Source organism: Pistacia vera, unplaced genomic scaffold, assembly GCF_008641045.1.
Source record: "Pistacia vera cultivar Batoury unplaced genomic scaffold, PisVer_v2 Contig146, whole genome shotgun sequence".
NCBI classification, from domain to species: Eukaryota; Viridiplantae; Streptophyta; class Magnoliopsida; order Sapindales; family Anacardiaceae; genus Pistacia; species Pistacia vera.
In genome coordinates, this window is record NW_022195532.1 from 958053 (window position 1) to 980143 (window position 22091).

Here is a 22091-nt window from a genome sequence, read left to right on the forward strand (position 1 = left end):
ATAAATGTTATATTAATATTTAAAAAGAAGGGTAATTTAGTAATCTATATAATATACCCACTAATTTATCCTCGTAGTCAAACATATCAATATAATATACTCACCAATTTATTCTAAACTAACCAAACATATTTCTCTAAACATTCACAGTAATCTTCAAGTTAATTTATCTTTTTATTAATATAATATTCCTAGTGATACAACATTCCCTAAACCAAATGCACTCTTGTGGTTGAAGTGTAAGAAGACAAAATTAGAAAACAATAAAAAGTCAAATGAATTTTCTTTTTCTTGATAAATTTTAAGTAGTATTTTTTATGTATTCTTTGGTTTCTAAAGAGGGTCACAATTCTATACATTCTTACAATTTTGTACAATTTCTTATATGATCCACTAAAACATTTTTTTTATTATCAATATTACTTTACAAAAACCTAACAATGAAGTGAAAAATTTAAAAATAAGTATAAAATATTGTCAAAAAAGTATAAATCTTAATTGAAAACAAATAATTATAGAAATATTTTGAAAATGTTAACAAAGGATAGTTTGATCAATTCAATGTGGGTTAATTTCATATATTCCTAGAGGTATTAAGTAAAAAATGTCCCATTGATTATTAAAATTATCAAATACTTTTAAGGTGTGTCTGATATATGCAGTTATGCACGAGTTTTTTCTCTATTCTTTTCTTTTTTAATATATAAGGGCTTTTTTTTTTATAAGGTACGATAAATGGTCCAACCGGTCCTCTAATTTGGAAAAATCATCATTTATCTCCCATTAACTTTTAATATTGAAATTAATGGTTAAAATTATGACCAGGAGAGGCAAATGATGATTTCATAAGGGGAGGTAGCTGATGATATCTAATACCTGTGGGTCTTTCAAATATTTTAAATCTCAGGGAGGTATGGAAGCAAAAAACATATTCCTCCTACCATAAGTCCATATAAGATATAAATACATAAAACCCCTCCTAAACCTTTGCTTCTCCTCTTTCTTTTCTACCATGTACGGGAACCACCGCCTTCGATTCTGCCCCGGCGGCAGAGGCGGTTCTCAGCCACCTCCTCAATCTCATCCTCATCCTCATCCTCAACCCCAGCCTCCGCAATTAAATCCCAACTTTGCCCTCCAAAATCCTAATGTTTTTTCCCCCAACTTGCAACTCCTCCAAAACCTCACAAATATTCCTCTCCAAAGCCCTAATTTTCCTTTTCAAAACCCTAATTTTCCCCTTCAAAGCCCGCCTTTTCCTATCCAAAACCTTAATTTGCCTTCCCAGCAACTCCCTTATAATCCAAGTAATCATTCTCTGCAAACTCAGACTCCGATTTCAACTCAGCCGCAAAGGCCCAAAAGAGAGGTTCTGGAAAGAGTTGAAAGTGCAGTAGTTAAAGCTCGAAGTGAGATTATAGCGGCCAGGGAGAGTGTGAGCGCCTGGAAAGTTTGTGAGTCAGTGCTTTTGAAGCTGAAAGTAGATTCTTGGAGCTCTTTGGGGTTTCAAATGCAGGAGGTTCCGTCTCTTAGTAAAATTATGGTGACTGAATCAAAGGTAATTTCAAATAAACAGACATATTTATTTATTTAATGAAAACTTGTAATTGTTTCATACAACATCATAGTTGTAAATGATATAAGTTATATTTAGTCAGAGTTTGATTTACAGTTATTACTAGCATTCACTTTCATTTTAGAAATATGATCACTTTTCAGAAAATCGTTTTCCTGGTCTGCCCTCTATCTACGGCTAAATTATAAAGAGAACTTTTTATGTTTGTGGGAACGTAATGGGACTTGAAATGTTTTTTTTTTTTCAAATTTTTATGGTATAAAAAAAATTGAGGTTAGATAGGACTAGAATTCTGACGAGTGGCTTGAGATTAGAGAAAGCTCATTTTTTTTTTTTTTTTTTTAACATATATTTCTTTTTCTGAGTTCTGTGGTGGTTTTGGAAGATAATAGAACTTGAAAATTTGGGATTCAGAACACTGTAATTAGGAGCTTGTGAAGACTGAAAGTTTCACTGAACTGTAAATTGCAAGTGGCAGAGCCCTGTGCATTGCAAGTTTTGTAAACAGAGGCAACCTGAAGTCTCAATTTCAGTTCTTTTACTTTCCTTATATGTACATTCAGTTTCTCAGAATTTATGTTTTTTTTTTCTCAGAGTAAAGTTTTTGTGGGGTTTTATGTTAATGTTCTCCATGTTTTGTTTTTGTTTTGGTTTTTTTAGATAAATGCGTTTATTCATTGCTTTGTTGGGGTCCGGAAAATTACATCATTGTATGATTTGGAAGTGGCCATATGCAAGAATGAGGGCATCAAGAAGTTTGAAGAGCTGGAATTGGGCCCTTTTTTAAGACACCCGCTGGTCTTGCATTACTTTTCAGTAAATTGTGATGTAACTGAGGTTTTTAAAATAACTACTCATGACATAATCGTTTGCCTTTCTGAGTACATGGACACTCATATAAAGAAAGATATTAATGTTGATGAATTTCTCAATCTCATTGCTAAGAAGCAATCATTGGCGAGCAAAGAAAAGCTTGGTGTGCGTATCCAAAATTTAGGGTATGTAATAATTGTCCCAGTGTTTTTGTTTGATAGAAAACAAGAGGTTGTTCTTTATTATAGTAAGAATGTTTGATGAAGATAATGTTTGACATGTTTTGTTCACAGTATTGTATAGAATGGTTCCATTTTTTTTTATTTTTTGATCTCTTTGTGGATTTCTGGTCCACTGAAGTACTTACCTCAGACTCTTCTTTAATATAGTTTTACAGTTTCTTATATATAAAAAAATATGTTAAGTTAATTGATTCCTTTAATTGATAATATTTAATGCTGTCTAGATAAAGTTTGAATCCATAATGAATAGTAAAGTTAAAATTTTAATGGAATTGGCATTCTTTTGAAGGTGTTAATTTTTTTTTTTCTGTGATCATTTCTTAAAGGTATCATGGTGGCAATTTATGTTGCAAATCAGCTAAGTTTCTCACTTCATGCCTTTGGCTATGCTATGAACATGGTATTGATAATTAAAGTTAGTTAGGTCGATGATGTTTTGTCCACAGTTAGGTCGATGATGTTTTGTAGACTTTCTGACCATTTCTGTTCTACCAGCTTTACATTGGGCATAAAATTATCAACCCTGTTCATCCAATTACTTTCGTATTTTCAATACCGACTTTTAAAAGTTGTTCCTGTGCCAATTAATGTTTGGAAATTACTGAGGCATATCACGTGATGGAATCCGTGGCTGAGTACTGTAGTGATCAGAATATATTTCAAGATATTTTCCCATTTAGCTGTGGTGCATTTTGACACATTTCTTTTTCTCCTGTATGTCTCCTAAATGCCAACTAAAAGCGGATAGGATTTGATTTTTAATCAAAGTTGTTCATTTTTTATGGTTATAGGATGCATATTAATTTTATTCGGGAAGCTAGGAGATCTGAAGATGTCATACTAAAGAAATATTGGGAGGGATCGCAACCTGATCATAAACGTCGGAAGCGTCGTATTTTTTCCTCTCATAGGAAAAAGCAACTGGATGAGCGTTTTTCTGCCATACGTGAACGTGTGAAATCATTTTCTTCTGTACATGAGGATTTTGGCAAGCACATTCGATTTGTATCATCAGGCTCTGAGGATGAGGATAGTGATGATTGTTCAAATGAAGGTAACAATGATGTAGGCTGCCATTTTATGCCATCATCACGAGTCAATAGTTCAGACCAGGTTGGTAGTTGTCCTTACCCATCTGCAACAGAAGAGATCGTACGTCTTGGTTTGAAAGGTGAAATGAATCACCGAATCTTTGCTGTCGGGAGCAGCTCTAGGCAAGATGAGAATATTGGGTTGTTATCAAAGAAAAGAAAATTTGGAAACCAAATTGGTCCCATGTCTGCACCTGCTAAATTGCTAAAAAAGAAAAAGGTGAAACAAGGTGCTCTTCCTGTTGAAAATGACGATGATACCAAAGATGTTAAAGTTGATGAAGCTGAGATTTCACTTTCTGAAGACTGTATGAGGATGTTCATTACAACCTGGAAGGAGGCATGTCGGGACTATTCTGTGACTGAGGTGAGTTTGTCTTGTTATTATAAATTTTCAATGAATATTTGAAAATTCTCTTGCAGGCATCAAATATTTGTCCTTTGCTTCCTGTCTATTCATCAATGTTGAGTTTGCTTGATGGTTTCCTATCCAAAGTTGTTAATGAAGAACTTTTTTTCTTTTTCTTTTTTTGGTGTAAATATGCTTTTAGGACATTGATTGCTTAATATTGTTGAAGTTTAAGATTTCGTAAATCCATTCTTGATTCTGTCAATAATTATACAGAGTTTTCCTCAAGTTCTGCATGCATGGTGAAGAACACGATATAAATTGTTTAAAATCTAAATAATTACGACAATTTGGATTTCTGGGAAGGCTAACATTGTGTTTGGTGTTAAGATGTCTGGGAAGAAGCTTAAAAGTTGATAACATCATCATGTTTCAGGATTATAGGACTCTAAAATTGTTTATAAGTGCTATGCAATACATATGTGTGTGTTCAACTGTATTTCCGTTTTGGAAACTTGCAATTTAACACATGATGTGTATGATTATTCTTACACTGCACTTCTGTTTCATGAAGAGGTTGGTTCTCCGATTGTGGAAGCAAAATTCAGGTCATATATATGATTGTAATGCATGTATGTTAATGAATTTGTTGCGGTTATCTGGTTGTCGGTTGCCTATGCTTTTTATAATAAGTATTTGATTCTTCAGCAATAAATCAGTCATATTTAAAATGCTCATTGTCCTTTTTTTTTTTTTTTTTTTGCCCCAACTTTGGAATATATTTGTTAGATTTGATATGAGATGTAATTCTTAGTGGATTTTGTTCTGTAATTGCAGGTTTTTGAAAGAATGCTTCAGTTCTATAAACCAACAGATCCTAAAAAAGCCGCTCATCATGTAAAGAGATTGAAATTGATGTTCTTATCATACCCATGCATTGGATTACTAAATATTGCTGTAAGTTGGGTATTTAAAATGAAATATCTTTGGGTGTTCTTCTCCTAATTTTTTAAAAATATTTTCTGGTATCTTATATGGAATCATGATCTTTTTATCTTATAGTTATGTAGGACTTCTTCTTTGTGAACTACATTGCTCTACATTTTAATGATTTTCCTTATATTTGTTCTATTCCATTATTTATGATAATTTAGGTTTTAGGGGTTGATAAATTGTATCTCAATCCTTGCTATATTGTGTAACGTTGGGACTCTTATTTAATCTTATGATGAAATCTTGATGATCCTTTTTTCAATATAAGGTGAAACTCTAAATTTAACAGCCTTAAAGCAAATGGGAATCGAATTGTTTTTGATTCTCATGTGTTATACCCATCAACTTGGGTAATAAACATGAGAAGGGAGCTTGTGTTCCAATCCCCCATTCTATCTGTTAAATTCTAAAGTTGTTTTTGTATTTGTTTTTATGTGTATGATTATGGTTGTATGTGCTGTTATAATTTTGTGTTTGATTAATGTTCCTTGGTAGTGAAGGGGGCTTAGAGATTAAAGTACTAGTGATGCACTCTTAGTGGTGTGGAAATTTGTATTACATGATATTACCTTGTTACTTGTGGGCTGAATTAGAAATTAACATCCAATTTGTTGGTTAAAACTTGACTATTCTCTGACATCCTGCCGGGTGCCTAGAATAGGTTATCAAACTCCTGTTTCTTGACAAGAAGCATTTTTAGTTTCCTTGATATATCTTGTTAGGATGATTTCTATGCGAGGAGATGCTTATCTCAAAAGTTGTCTTGGATTGTAAAATAAACATTGTGTAGTATTGTGTTCATATGCTTTCATTTTTTCTATTCATTCTTCATATTCTTTTCCTGACCACCTAGGTATGCCTGAAGTACTGTTATTTGGTAAATGGCTTTTCTCTGCTTCTTTGTAGTGCCATTGGTCCAATAAATTCTGACCGTCTCCCACGTATCCTAGTGGTCCTAACTGTGTCAAAGTTTTGTTACATAAGCCTTTCATGAGGTCAAAGTGCATCCTTTAAGCTGTGTTAATCAACTTGCATATGAAGCACAATGCAGCTGAATTGACTATAGTTTTGGTCTGGCTACCTGAAACCATGTTATCAATTTTTGTCTAAATTGCTATGCCTGCATCTTTTATTTTTGTCCTTTATCTTATGTGTTTTCCAAACTTTTGTTACATAAGCCTATTATGAGGTCAAAGTGCATTATTTAAGTAATGTTAATCAATCTGTATATTCCGCATAATGTGGCTGAATTGACTATAATTTTTGTTTAGCTACCTGAAACCATGGTAGCAATTTTTGCTTAAATTGCTATGCCCACATATTTTAGTTTTACCCTTTTACTTATGTGCTTTTGAAATCAAAATAAATATCTTCTCTTTCTAATGTTCAAGATGCTATTACATGTTATTTTCTTCTCCATGGTGTGTCTGCGGTAGTGGGCAAACATATAATATCTCCGTGGATGTGGAATTGATCATAGATGAATACTATGCATATGATTAAGTAGGCTGCCTTTTCATTTTCCTGAGGCCAAAGTATTTTCTATTAAAGGGTTAGCATATTATTTAGTAGAATATACATGGTGTATCATAGATTCCAATCCTTTGTCTCTTGGCCTTTTTATTATTATTTTTTTTTTCTCGGACTTAGTGGCTGGTCCTTGGAAATTTTATTCATGATGATCCATAATTGAGATCTTTGAATATGATAAAAGCTGCTTCTTTAATATTGCAGGTGGCATCAATCAAATCTGGTATGTGGGATAGTGTTTATGATACTTTGCAAGCAATTAGTCAACAAGAATTAGCTAACACACTCTCTGATAAGTATTCTGAATTTGAAAGCATTGAGGTCGAACCAAGTAAACAAGTTGCAGTAATCAACACTGAACACATTGTACAGCCTACAAACAGTGAGTGACATTTGCTTTAGAAAAAACAACATAAGTTTCCAATTCTTCTATTGTGGTTCCCTTTGAATTATTGTTTTTATATTTTAATCTTTTCTCTGGCACATTTTTTTTTTTTTTTTTTTGCATTTGTTCTTTTATTCCTTTATAAGACAGTTGATACCAACTTGAATTATTTGCCATTATTCCCCAATCTTCCCTTTCTAGTTATCAGTTCTATTGAGCAACCAGTAATACTAAAAGTTTAAGCTGAAAGAATAAACTCAGTCTAGTTTTCTACATCATATATTAATTGTCACGTTCTCTCTCTTTTTTTGCTTTTTAAATGTAACTAATTTCTTTCTCTCTCAGGTGTGACGGCTGAACAAATTATCAGGAAAGTTTCTAAATATTTTGAGATGGATCATGAAATATTGAGCAATGGTGAGTCAGCTTTAAACAGGATATTTGTCTTCTTGAGAAAGCTGTGCAATTGTGAAACTTGGCTGGCAGAGCAGTTTTCTGTTAAGGAATTCAAGTCCCTTGGTTTTGGGGAGTTTTTCGTGTTCCTAGAAAAATACACCTCCTTATTGCCTATTGAGATGCATAAGTTTTTGTTGGGGGTCACAAGTGAAAGATCTCCTTTAGAGGTTTCCCTGCTCAACCATCTGTTGATTGTTTTAGTGTCTCAGGCTTCAAATAGTTTATGGGAGAATGAAACTATTACCAAGCAGATGATTTCTGCACTGCTTGTGAGACAATTCCCATTGCTTAGTTTCAAAATTGTGGAAAATGGGTCCATGGAAAATTTCCTTGAAATTGTGGGAAAACATAAAAATTATGTGATTTCCAAGTGCATCGTATTTTCTGAAACCTTGTTGGGAATTAGTCTCAGTGATTCTCTGGCTTATAAAGAGAACATTTTACTGGAAACCAATGAGGTGAGAACTGATACTGCCCAGAGAACAAGGATTTCAGGTTCTGTTACATCCAAGGATGCTATTGAAGTTCTACTCAGGGCACCTATGTTGTCAGAACTGAACTCATGGTCCCACTGGGAACTTGTATATGCTCCCTCACTTGGACCTCTTCTAGAATGGTTGCTGAATGAAGTCAATGTTAAAGAGTTGTTTTGTCTGGTGACTAAGGAAGGCAAAGTGATTCGGATTGATCATTCGGCTACTGTAGATTCATTCTTTGGAGCTGCACTTGAGGGCTCCTCTTTCCAAACAGCTGTCAAACTGTTATCTTCTTTTGCATTAGCTGGGGGAAGAAAGCATGCTCCTCTGTCACTCTTAAAACGCCATGCACAACATGCATTTGAAGTTATTTTCAAGAATAATATGGAAAATGTGGATGGAGGTGATTGTCAGAATTCTGTTATGCATGGGAAAGTATTGAGCAGACAGGCAATGCTTGATGAAGTTGCTATGGGTAAATTAAGTGGTGAAGTCCACAATCAGTTGATCAAATTGAATAAAGCAGTACCTATTGCTTCAAGGTTTGTCCTTGATTGCCTTAGTTATCTGCCTTCTGAGTTCCACGGTTTTGCTGCTGATGTGTTGCTTTTTGGTCTGCGATCTATAATTAAAGATGCCCCTTCAGCCATTTTATCTGAATGCAACCAAATAGAGGAGCGTGTCATGCTTCATGAGGTGGGATTGTCCCTTGGCATAGTGGAGTGGATTCATGATTACCATGAATTTTGTTCCACTCCTGTTACAGATTTGTTAACATCTTGTGGGACCTCTTGTTTGGAAGCTGCTAGGTCTGAGTTGCATGCAGGCTTGAGGTATCAGCAAAATGCAGTCAGTAAATATTCCTGTACCAAAGATGAATTGATAGGAGCAGATGGTCTTAATGAAGTGCATAGTGAAGTTCACACTGTTCATTGTGATGCTTCCCCTAGCGGTATTGACAATTGTTTCACACAACCATTACATGGAGTTACTGAATATAGTGAAGCAGCCCAAATTGTTGAATCTATCAGGCGGGAAGAATTTGGTCTGGATCAAAATCTTTCTAACATGGAGAGTATCATGTTGAAGAAGCAGCATGCTCGCTTAGGGAGAGCACTTCATTGTCTTTCTCAGGAATTATATTCTCAGGATTCACATTTTCTTCTTGAGCTTGTAAGTGTGGTGCCTTTTTCTTTCTTTATTGTGATCATAAAATTTTGCTTCTTGTTCAAGTTAAATTAAAGTCAATTTCTTGAACCATCAGTTACATTGGAATTTCAGTTTTTGCCTGCCTTTCTTATTTGCTTTTCTGTTGACTTTTTTTTTTTTGAAAGATTTGTTATCTAAAAAATAGATTATGACCATTTACATTTTGACTTAATCGTTCATGAGTTTTGTTTTGGCATGCTGTGCTGTAGTTTTTGTGACAGTGAAATACAGCCTAGATGATTGTGTTTTGTGACATCCATAACTGTTTTATTGTTCTTTAACCACCTAAAGTGTAAAATTTGAAGCATATGGGACAAAATACATATCAAAATTTGAGTTAAATAATTGTATTTTCAGTGCCTTAGTTAAAAATGTACCTTATGCCCTCTTCTTTTTATACATCCCACCAAGTTTCAATCTTTTCCTCTTGCCTGGAAAACTATACTTAAAATCTTTATTGCAATAAAGAAATACTTCTCCATTAAATCATTAAACTAATGGCAATTTATAGATAAGTACATTAATCAATCTGGTTCGCTGATTGTTATTTATTCAGAGATGTGAATCTGTTTGTGATGGTCTCCTACTAAAGGATAGATATATACCTGTAAAGGCTAAATTTCTCAGTTTTGGGGAAACTGAATACCTTTTCTTTCTTGCTTCCCATCCAGATTAACTTGATGATGGAAACATCAATTCTTTGTCTACATATCAAATTGGATTGCTGGTAAAAATATGAATCTAAGTATTCTTCTTCTTGCTTCAGGTTCAAAATGCTGATGATAATATCTATCCAGAAATGTGGAACCTACTTTGACATTTATTCTTCAAGAGTCTGGGATTATTGTCTTAAATAATGACTGGATTTTCAGCTCAGAATATCAGAGCGCTTTGTGATGTTGGAAATTCCACCCAAAGGGATCAGGTGCTGGCTATATTGGCAGAAGGGCTAGGTTTCAAATCAGTATTCCGGTGTGTGTAATTGCTTTTTCAGTTGTTCTCTTATTTTTAATTTATGTCAAATAAAATTTTAGTTATTACCCCATGTTTGCACCACACTGTATGCAGAAAGGATAAAAAAACTATATCTGTTTCTGAGCCTTTAGAACAAAAAAAAAAAAAAAAAAAAAAAAAATTCTGTCTAGTATGGCAACCGTGGTCTCAAGGTTTATTTCTATGCCTTCTTTTGCTTAATTCTTGGAGATTGAGATGCAATTTTGGTCAATTTTTATTGTTCTGTTTCTTCTCTGTGGTCTGATATTTTGATCCTTTGCAATAAACTGCTGGTTCTCTATCTTGTAATTCTTAAAATTCTGTAATTTCCTTGAATACTAATAGTGTCTAAATGTTTCTAAAAAAATAAAAAATAAGTAGAAATCAGGAAACTCTTAATTTGCTTTTGATTATGAAATGTACTTCTAAGTTTGTCATAAGCATTTAACCTCTATAATGATCATTGTTGTGGTTGTGTAGTACATATTCTATGAATAATCAGCTTTTCTTGAAGTTTTGGTTGGTATTTATTCAGGTCACAGATGCTCCAGAGATTCATTCCAATGGATTCCATGTCAAGTTTGATATCAGTGAGGGTCAGATTGGTTTTGTGCTTCCGACAGTAGTGGCTCCTTGCAATATTGACATGTTTTGTAGGCTGGTATCGAAAGATCCTATTCAGTTAGACAATAAGTGTTGGAACACCTGCATTAGGCTTCCTTTCAGATCAAAATTATCTGAAGGAATTGCCATGAACAACATTGTCACTATGTTTTCAGATCTTCATCCATCTTTATTACTCTTCCTTCACCGTCTCCAGTGCATAATGTTTCGAAACATGCTCAATGATTCACTCATTGTTATGAGAAAAGTAACTGTTGGAGATGGTATTATAAAGATTTCATGTGGGAAAGAGACGATGACTTGGTTTGTTGCATCTCAGAAGTTACAGGCAGATGTTATTCGTCCTGATGTGCAAACTACTGAAATTGCCATAGCATTTACATTGCAGGAGTTGAATGAGGGGAACTACATTCCACTTCTGTACCAACAACCTGTTTTTGCATTTCTTCCTCTTAGAACTTATGGTTTGAAATTTATTCTGCAAGGTGATTTTGTCCTCCCATCATCTAGAGAAGAAGTTGATGGGAATAGTCCCTGGAACCAGTGGTTATTGTCAGAATTTCCTCGCTTATTTGTCAGTGCACAAAGATCTTTTTGTTCTCTTCCTTGTTTTAGGGATAATCCAGCAAAAGCTGTGGCAGCTTATATGAGTTTTGTCCCACTTGTTGGCGAATTGCATGGTTTTTTTTCTAGTCTTCCTCGAATGATTTTTTCTAAATTACGAATGTCTAACTGCTTGCTTCTGGAAGGAGACAATGATCAGTGGGTTCCTCCTTGCAAGGTTCTCAGAGGTTGGACTGATCAGGCATGTACTATTCTTCCAGATGGCTTGCTTCATGAGCATCTGGGCCTTGGGTTCTTGAATAAGGATATAGTTTTGTCAGATTCATTGGCAAGGGCACTGGGTATTGAGGAGTATGGACCCAAAATTCTTCTTCAAATCATATCCTCTGTATGTCAGGCAGAAAATGGCCTGAAATTGATGGGCATCAGTTGGCTATCTTCTTGGCTAAATGAGCTTTATACAATTTCTTTTAATTCTTCTGGGAAATCTTCATTAAACTCAGGAATAGAAACCGATCTCATTGATAGCCTCCGAAAAATTCCATTTATTCCCCTTTCCAATGGTACATTCAGTGCAGTGGATGAAGAGACAATTTGGTTACATTCTGATCACTCTCTGTTTGATGGTGGGCTTCTACTTGAAGCTTTCCCAAATCTATGTGGTAAACTTCGAATTGTGAATCCTTCGCTCTTTTTTGTATCAGCTGTTGATTTTTCATGCTTGGACAGGATCTTAGTAGACAATCTTACTAGGATGCTTCTCAAAATTGGTGTCCAACAGCTATCTGCTCATGATATTGTAAAGGTGCATATTTTGCCAGCCATATCTGATGAAAAAATTGTAAATAGAGACGAAAAGTTGATGAGGGATTATCTCTGCTTTTTGATGATCCACTTACAATCTTACTGCTCCAATTGTCATGCTGAAAGGGAGTACATTTTTTCAGAGTTAAGAAATAATGCTTTTATATTAACAAATCATGGGTTCAAACGACCATCTGAGGTGCCAATTTATTTCAGTAAAGAATTTGGAAATCCTGCTAATGTTAGTAAGTTGATTAATGCTGTGGATGCTAAATGGCATGAGGTCGACATCACCTATTTGAAGCATCCAGCAAACGAGTCGCTCTCAGGTGGGCTGATAAAGTGGAGGAAATTTTTCCAAGAAATTGGCGTAACAGATTTTGTGCAAGTAGTTCAAGTTGATAAGAGTGTTGGTGATATATCTCATTTGGTTTCCAAAAACTTGATATGGGATAGGGAGGCAATTTCCCCTGGATCAGCTGCAAAAGATTGGGAATCTGATGAGTTGGTTCATTTATTATCCCTGCTTACCAAAAGCGTCAACCGGGAAAGTTGTAAATATTTACTAGAGATTCTTGATACACTATGGGATGACTGCTATAGTGACAAAACAACTGGTCTCTACAATTTTAAGTCCAATGGTAATGGAAGACCCTTCAAGTCTTCATTTGTAAACAGCATATGTAGTGTTCAGTGGGCAGTATCAAGCATGGATCATGAGCTTCATTATCCTAAAGATTTATTCCACGACTGTGATGCAGTGCGCTCCATCCTGGGCGCTTCTGCTCCGTATGTTGTTCCAAAGGTTAGTTTGATGTATCATGTGTATATAAACACTGGACATCGTTTTTATTTATTTTCTTGTGATGTGTGTGGAAGTCATTGCGTACTTATCTCAGCTCAATACCATATACAGCTATCATGTTTATAGGAACTAAAACTAAAAATAAGCTGAGTTGCCTATTTCTCCAATTTATTGAGATGAATTAGATGAAAGAGGGATTCCTATTGAAAAGAGAGGGATAAAAAGTGAGATATACGATTAATTGCGTGGATTTATGAATATCTTAATGCCTTGCTGATTATGAGATTTTTCATGTGTCATGTAATGAGCTCAAAGCTAATCTGAAGTGGCACCAAGTATGCTTGTGTTGTTATGCATGAAATGGTAAAACATGATGGAATTGGTATTTTTATCTTATAGAAGCTTTATGAGATTATGTCTTTGTAATTGCAACTGACAGCTATATGTGACTATTACTCTGTCAAATAAGTAACATGCATTCTGAAACGTAATAAGATTTTGCTGTATATTTCTTGTTGAAATAGGTTAAAAGTGAAAAGTTGTTACACCACATTGGCCTAAAGTCTGAAGTCACCCTTGACGACATCAAGGAAATCCTAAAAGTATGGAGAAGATCTGAGAATCCATTTAAGGCCAGGTATTACGTTCTTTGTCATTCATTTGGTATTACGTTCTTTGTCATTCATTTGTTTAATTTTACGTCTGATGATCATACATTTTTTGTGTTTTATCCTTCCATCTATTGCACTGGCTGGAGATGCTAATCATCAGAAATCAGCCACTTTATGCTATATATTTTTTTTCTCTGATTGTTTAAAAAAAATTGGCCAAATGTTTTATAGCTATTAGTTTTGGCTCTTTTTGGATGGCAGTTGTATGTAATGCTTATTGTTCAAACAAATTAAGTTGGCTGTTTCTGCCTCAATTGACTAATCTGGAGAATTCATGACTATTTCTTTTATTAACATTGTGTTGAATTATATATTTGGCTAACACCAACTTCAGCTGTGTCTGTTGTAGTCACTGTAGAATTCATTTAATATACTAAACAAGAACAAAAATTCAATTGATATGCAGTTTTCTTGATGGTGATCTTAATATTCTATTCAGATTGATCAATCAATAACTGATGCTATAATCATCTGATAGTGATAATGAAGGTGCATGCCTTTTTTTAATTTGTCCTTGTCACTTTAAAGGAAGCATCCTTTTTTTTTTTTCGGGTTTAAATGGAAGAATGCACTGTTTTACCGTTGGCTTATGTAAAAGCACTTGTTTTGATTGCTTCCAGAGGAAAACAGAAACAATGCTTAAACCACATAAATGAAGATGGATGCCTTCATCGTTTTTTTTTATTTTTTATTTTTCCTGTTTGTTTTCTTTTTTTTCAGTGGCACTTTTTCATATAAAACATTCTATTCTTTTATGAAGGTGTATTGTGGATATTATATGTTCTAATCTTGTCTTCAACAATGCTGTTATCAAGATCTCTAATTGGTACTGTAATGCTTAAATCTACTACTTGTTGTCTTTGATGTAGTTTGACATCAATTATTACGACAGCCAAGTCAATTAAGTGTGGTTAACTGCTTTTGGCTTGTCCATGTGGATAGAGTACAAACATGATAATATGTGAATCACATTAGGCATATTAGGTTTATATATTCTGAGATGCTTTCCTAATGATTCAGGTTAACCAATAAGGTAACCAGAAGCAAAGATTCTGAAGTCCCTTTGGTTGCATTTTCATCTGCCCATTTGAAATGATTTGTATCTAATGTGCTCTTTCATTGTATGGATGCTTTTTGCTTATGATATATAAAAATGTTTTTGGCAAGTTAGAACTCTGATCGAAATCAATATTATATGCCTCTTACGTCAAGTAGGCTCAGTTGTCCTGAGTTTTAACTTTGGTTCCCAAGTATTGTGAGGCATACATTCTGTAATAAACTATGTTGAAGGGATGTGCTTAACTCATCAGGAGCTAAATGTGGCATATGTGTATGGAGTCAAGTCTTGATATATTTTCTTTTCTTGTATATATATATGGGTCGTGTCATTGTAACACAAATTTTTAACTTAAAATTTTGACCATTAATTCATGGTAACCTAATGGCTAAGAAGTTGCTTAGTAGGCTTAAAAAACAACTAACACTAACTTGTTTCACATGTCCACTGGATTACATGTAACGAAAGGCTAAAATTTGTATTACAATAGCCTAACCTTCTAATATGATATTCATCTAATTCTAATGATTGATGTCGAGCATATCTTATTATCTCAGATTACCTTTTTCAACCTTGCTATACTTCAATCACTCTTTGTCAAAGAGTTTTGAAGTTGTCTCTTATTGTAGTGTTCATTTCATACATCGAATATCTATTTCATGTAGTTTTATTGTGTACCTTTTGCCCTCTTTTTCTCTGAGGAAAAAAAATGGTGTGTTTCTTATCAGAAAAAGGGAAAAGTTATCATCCTATTCTTTTTTCTTTTTTTAATTTTTCCCAAACTGCCTTACTCATTGATATTAAAATTGCACTTTGGCATGACAGCATAGCACAAATGTCAAAATTATACACATGTATATGGAATGAAATGACAGCGTCAAAGCGCAAAATTACTGAGGAATTACATTCAGAGCCATTTATATTTGTTCCATACACATCTGGAGAAGGGTATGAGGATGTTGTACCGGGTGTGTTTTTGTCTTCTGAACAAGTATATTGGCATGATTCAACTGGCACTGCAGACCTAATGAAGAAGATGCATCCTCAGTGTAGCTCTATTGGTGTTTCCATGCAGCAGATGACTAAGATGTTGTCAGATGTATATCCAGGCCTTCATGAATTTTTTGTTAACAGATGTGGAGTACATGAGACTCCGTCTTTCCGTAGCTACCTTGAGATTTTGCTGCAGTTGTCAACTGTTGCATTGCCTTCACAAGCCGCCAACGTTGTAAGTAACTTTATGTAAACCTGATTTACAATTTATGAGTTTTGTGCTGCAATCTAAGTGTTTCTTTCATGTCTTAGGTTTTCCAAGTTTTCCTGAAGTGGGCTGATGGAATAAAATCTGCACTTATGAGTTCTGAAGATATTCTTTACTTGAAAGAATGTCTTACAAAATCGGAGTATACAGTGCTTCCCACTGTTCAAGATAAGTGGGCTTCCCTACATCCTTCATTTGGTCTTGTGTGTTGGTGTGATGATAAGAAGTTGAAGAAGAGATTTAAGCATTTAGACTCTATTGATTTTCTAGACTTTGGAAAACTTGGTGACAATGAACAAGAGATGCTTCAAACTAAAGTGTCCACTCTCATGCAAACTCTAGGGATTCCTGCTCTTTCAGAGGTTAGACTATATTTTTCCCAAATTTGCCTATTATAGTCTATGTGGAAAGTTTCCTCTCTTACATTTTCATACTTGTCCCATGGTTTGATCAATACTTTACGTGGAAAACTAAAATTTTTTATTCTTATTTCTCCTTTCACTGATACCTCTTAAGCATAACCACGTACCAAAGATAATTCGTTATTGGAGTTTGATATTAAGCATTAAAGAAAATACATATCCACAGGAGATTGAAGGTGGAAAAGTCTTCATATACTAGCTTTATAGGCAAGTTGCCTCATAATCAACCATAAGATGTAGAACATGACATGTCACTGCCCGAGAATACCTGATATGCTTTTCATATTTTTTTTTTTAATTTTTGATTGCTTTGGCCTTTGGCAGGTTGTAACTCGCGAAGCAATATACCCTGGTTTGGCTGATTGTAGTTTCAAGGCTTCATTAGTGAACTGGGCCCTTCCTTATGCTCAGCGCTACATCTTTAGTTTACACCCTGATAAATATTTAAAATTGAAGCAGTCTGGGTTTGACATACTGAATCATCTAAAAGTTGTAGTTGTTGAGAAGCTGTTCTACAGAAATGTTATTAAAAGCAATGGTGGTGCATCTAAAAAGCGTTTTGAATGCAGCTGTCTTCTGCAGGTATGGAGTGATCCTTTGTTCAGCATAATTGTTTTGTTTATTAGAAATCAACAGTTTTTGATATGATAGAAAACAGACATAATTTTGGTTTTGTCTTAAGGATGGGTAAAACCTCTGAAAAACTTTGTTTTGGTGCATTTTTAAAAGCATTAATGGATTATACTTGTCAGCTCAGGTTCTTGCTAGGAATCATGTATATCAGATACTTTTGCTTCCATCTTCACCTTTGGAGAGTTTTTCTAATTGGACTTTGTCCATTTTATGAGAGTCTGAGATGACATCTACCTAATTATCCTACATAACTATTAGTATTTTGTAAATACAGTATCCAACTTTTCATCATTATATCCCTCTTGTTTAATTTGTACAGGGTAACATTTTGTACACAAGACAGGACTCCGACTCTCATGCTTTATATATGGAGCTTTCTTGCCTATTCTTTGATGGAAATCCTGAATTGCATTTAGCAAATTTTCTCCATATGATCACAACCATGGCAGAGTCAGGTTCTACGGAGGAGCAGACAGAGTTTTTCATCTTAAATAGCCAAAAAGTGCCAAAGCTTCCTGTTGAAGAATCTGTCTGGTCACTCTCATCTGCAAGTATGTTGACTGAGAATGATGCATCACTTCAAACAAGTTCTACATCACCAGATGTAAATGAGCAAAGTTCTTCAAAATCCAAGAGGAAAGCAGGAATTGGCTCAAACTGGCCACCTGCTGATTGGAAAACTGCCCCAGATTTCAATTATGCTCGTGCAAATGGTTTTAAAACACAGGCAGCCACTGCACAGCCAAGCAGCAGCTCAAAAACTAGAAACAGAGATGATAAGAAAGATGTTATCAGACAAACAAATGATGTTGCTCCATTGGAGATTGATTCAAATGTGATTGTTGGAGATGATTTTGCAATAACTTCAGCAGCCTTAATCCTGCCAGGTGCCGAAAACATGGGAGATCAGTTTGGTCTTGCTTTATGTCAGAATCCTTCTAGTATGAATTTTGTATGTGATCCTGTTGATCTAGATCTTGTATCCAAAGGCCCTGAGTTATCTAAATTTAGCAACAGAGATCGGCTTAATACTGGTGCACCTGATGTAGCTCAAGCATTGCGAACTGGAAGAATGGGCGAGCTTGCTGCTTTTAAACACTTCACGGAACTCTTTGGTAAGACAGCTGTGAATTGGGTTAATGAAAATAATGAAACTGGGTTACCCTATGACATTGTGATAGGAGAGAATGAAAATAGTTTAGAGTACATTGAAGTTAAATCAACCAGGTCTGCAAGAAAGGACTGGTTCAATATAACAATGAGAGAGTGGCAGTTTGCTGTTGAGAAAGGTGAATCTTTCAGCGTTGCGCAAGTTGTTTTATTTAGTGATGACCAAGCTAAAGTCACAGTGTACAAAAATCTATTAAAACTTTGCCAGCTAGGCAAACTGCAACTGGTTGTTATGATGCCAAGGTAGAAGAAGGAGAAAAGAAAAGAGTTCTCATTTTTCTCGGTAGCACTTAGCAGGTGCTATTCATTGTATTCTTAGGCATGGCTCAGGAAACCCGCATTGGAAAACAATTTTTATGTAGGCCTGTCACTATCTACCACTCCATGAAGTGTTACATGTGAGATGGCCAAGAATGTGCTAGCCCTTCATCTTTATTCGCAAGAGTGACAAATTGATATTGGCTGCACAAAATCTGGGTTTGGAAGCGCTACCAAATGATCACGGTTTTAATTTTCTTTGGAGGATGAAGACATGGTAGAACAATCTCGAAACTCAAGTTTTACATGCTTGTAGTTTCCTGCAGAGGGCAAAAAACACATATGCCCCTTCCAAGAAATGGAAGCAAGATACATGGTGACAACTTATTCAGGATTTGTAAATCCATGGAGGCTTGTGGCAACATTACAACCATATATTTCTGAATTCTGAGTAGATTTCCAGGCGAAGCAAGGCAGAAAAGTGAAATGTAATGACTGGAGATGGATGAATACAGCTTGTGAAAGCTTTGTAAATATGGTCAAAGCATGTTAACTTACATATTGTTCATTTAGCAGGTGGTTGTGTAGCCATGAAGTTTTGTCAGCTTTATACAAACTTTGTACTCGGCATTATAGAAATTTTTTAATTAAGGGCCTCTCAGACAACCTCGTCTCTCCCTCCTGAATTCCAGAACAACTCTTTTATTCAGTAGGCTAATCGACATTTGCCATTAGCTAACAACAAATTATTAAAGCAGGGAGGAGTGCACAAATGCGAGAACATACCTTCTGGAGCTGCAACAAATTACTTATTTTTTATGTTGTCGATGGCCCAAGTGACAATAAGCAAAAGAAAAACTGGAAAAACAAGGGTTAGTTCAATCGTTAGGAGGAGGACATCCATTAAATCCTTTAGTTATAAATACTCGCAGCAAAATCTCCAACCTACCAACAAATATCTAGCTTAAAGAGGTATTGGCTACTATAAATAGTGATTCTTCTTTTGCAAAATTTATTAGTTGCTAACCATCCATAATACTTGCTGCTATTTTTTCCTTCTCTTTTCAGTAGTTCTGTTCAACTTCTACCTTTACATACTCAAGACACTATCTTTTAACGTCAATCTTGGGAAACCATTAAACTAATTAATAGAAAAAATATTAGTTTGCTTTCATGAGTTAGAGCATGATGAGAGGGTCAATCAGAAAACACCCATATATATACTAATTGCTTTCCACGGCCAGTTTTCCTTTCCTTAAAAGAAAAAAAATATTTGTTGGTCTTTTAATTTTTTAATATTTGAATTTTATTTATTTTATATTTTTAAGTAATCTTAATCTTTATAATATATATATATATATATATTATATATATATATATATATATATATATAGATGCCAATGTATGAGGATTATCAATTATGGTTTTTAACCTTTTTTTGTTAAATTTAACGGCGACCAATGAATTTTTTTTTCTTTTTTATGACTATTTTGAAACTTGTGTCTTTTTTTTTTTGAGGAAATTTAACTCCCCGAACCTCCTAAGTTTGCATTTAAAAAAATGACTCTGAAAATATTTGCAATTTTTTTTAATTTAGAAAAATTGACGTAGCACACTTAGGATTCATTAAACATGTAAAACGGGTTAAACTGAAAAGATTTAAACATATGTGGGTAATATTATAATTAACGAAAGTTTGTTTAAATTTTGAAAATTAAAAACCCCCACCCTTCAAAATCAGCCAAATACCCAAAAAACGACTAACGAACACCTTTGATTTCTCTACCATTTCCGGCGACGAAAGTGCCCTATTCTGGCAAATATTTGATCATAAAGCTTCCTTACATAAAATCATGGTTGATATTCATAAAGAGGAGGAAAACCTAATCCCACTCCAAATCCTGGACTCTGACGGTGGTAGCAGTTCAAAGGTTGTCGAAGAAGATGCTCCGGTGGATCATCCGATGAGTGAAGGTGGTCTAAAGACAGAGGAGACAATGGCGGCACAAGAACAGGGAAGAATTGAAAAACGGTTCTAAAGAGAAGTATGCCGGCAAGAATTCAGGCGAGAAGGAGGACGCTGGTGAAGAAATTGTACGTTTTTTTCTCGTTTCTTTGAATTTGATGAGAAATTTGATTGATTTGTGCGAATTTGGGGGAGATGTAGTTGGTTTTATTGTTATAGTGGTTGTGGCGTTTTGTCGAGCAGTTGGCGGACATTGGGGGAGTGGCTTTGTTTGGCTTCCAAAGGATGGGAGAAGGCAAGGGAGGTCGTAGGGAGGTTGGTGGGCTGGGAATGGCAGGAGGTGGCAGAATAGGGGGCTAGAGGGCTGTCCTGCATATTGTAGGGTTGGCCACGCACAAAGGGAGGTAATAGGGAGGTTGTTTGTGGGAGGTTGGTGGGCTAGTGATAAGAGTGTAATTTATATATTTTTATTCCTTCCATATTATGTTTTTTGTCATGTTTTATGCCTATTTGAGTTGATTAGAGTTTATTTTATGAGTTTGGCATAGTTGGATAGACTTTAGGAAATAAGTGATAAAAGATTAGGAAATTCTAGATTTTTGTTATTCTGACCAGTGCTACGTTTTTCAGGTTTTTCATGGAGTCAGAGTTCTCGATTGCAACAGTGTTCTTCAGAAAAATAAAGTTGACGAATCAAGCTTTCCAGGAAGGTATTATGGGTGAGAATCCGAGTTCGTTTAGGTCTTCATTAGTTGTTGCAAAACCGGACCTGGAATCCTAGTCGTGGAAGGATTTCCTGGCTGAGTATTGAATCTCGAACGGGCCTAACTGGAGCGTCAAATATCGAAAGCGAGTGACTCAAAAGCCCAGATTCATCTACACATCCGGGACTACAATGTTTATGAAGTGACCGAGCCCAGAAAAGATCTTTTACATTGCGAGAATCCTGGTCCAAGCTGGAGACAAATTCTGGAATCCATATCTGATAAGATTTTGTCAAATCTGGAAGTCTATCTTTTAGGAAACGTCTAGGAAAGATTTTCCATGATTCCTGGGGTAGAATTAGGAGAAAAAACATGTTATTTATTCATGGGTTATTAGGTTAAACAGGGGAGAACAGCAGTAGAGTATTTTTCTAAGTTTTTATCTTCTACGTCAAGATGTGAGGCTGATTTTTCTTCTTCAGTTCAAGGGGATTTTGAAGCCTAATTTCATGTCATTGGTGTAGCCTAACTTCAGTAACATTGTTCTTAATCTCGTTTTTATTGGAATTGTTTATGTTATTCTGTTTTAATTGTTTATAATTTTCTGTTTGGGTGATTTAGTAATGGCCTGCTGAATTATTTCATCGGAATTTTATCTGTTAGAATTAGGAATTGTGATCCGTAATTGTCTTTTCTATTCGATGAGTGACACATGATGATAGCTGATTATGGACAAGTTTTCGGTCTATTGTCTTGAATAACATAACCTAAGTTAATAATCCGAGCTTGTGTGATGTGTGCTTAGATTGATCTATTCTCTAATTCTTAAGGTTGCCATTGAATAAATTTAGAGAGCTTGTTCTAGGTGTTTCAAGGGTTAGTATCTACTGGAAACGTTATTTCAGTAGTGACAAACTAAGGGAGAATTCGGGTAACAGAGCTGTTGTTTCCTAGGGTCAGTAGTTCCACAATAACGAGATAGAACAGTGTTACGGTTACTTTATGTCCAATGCATGTTTAGGTGGATTTGAACGAGAAC

The 22091-nt window shown here is 35.0% G+C and overlaps 1 protein-coding gene across 1 annotated transcript; it reads left to right on the forward strand.

Annotated features, from left to right (window-relative positions):
* The first annotated feature begins 1012 nt into the window (after nt 1-1012).
* On the forward strand, nt 1013-19048 carry LOC116123891 (protein NO VEIN-like). Its single transcript, XM_031409632.1, is given in 15 exon segments — nt 1013-1558; nt 2237-2574; nt 3423-4089; nt 4909-5028; nt 6799-6976; nt 7325-9084; nt 9887-9917; nt 9920-9980; nt 9982-10092; nt 10648-12910; nt 13435-13547; nt 15464-15866; nt 15944-16261; nt 16646-16903; nt 17274-19048. Coding segments are annotated over 15 exon segments (8265 nt in total). The 3' UTR covers nt 18372-19048.
* Nucleotides 19049-22091: the final 3043 nt, after the last annotated feature.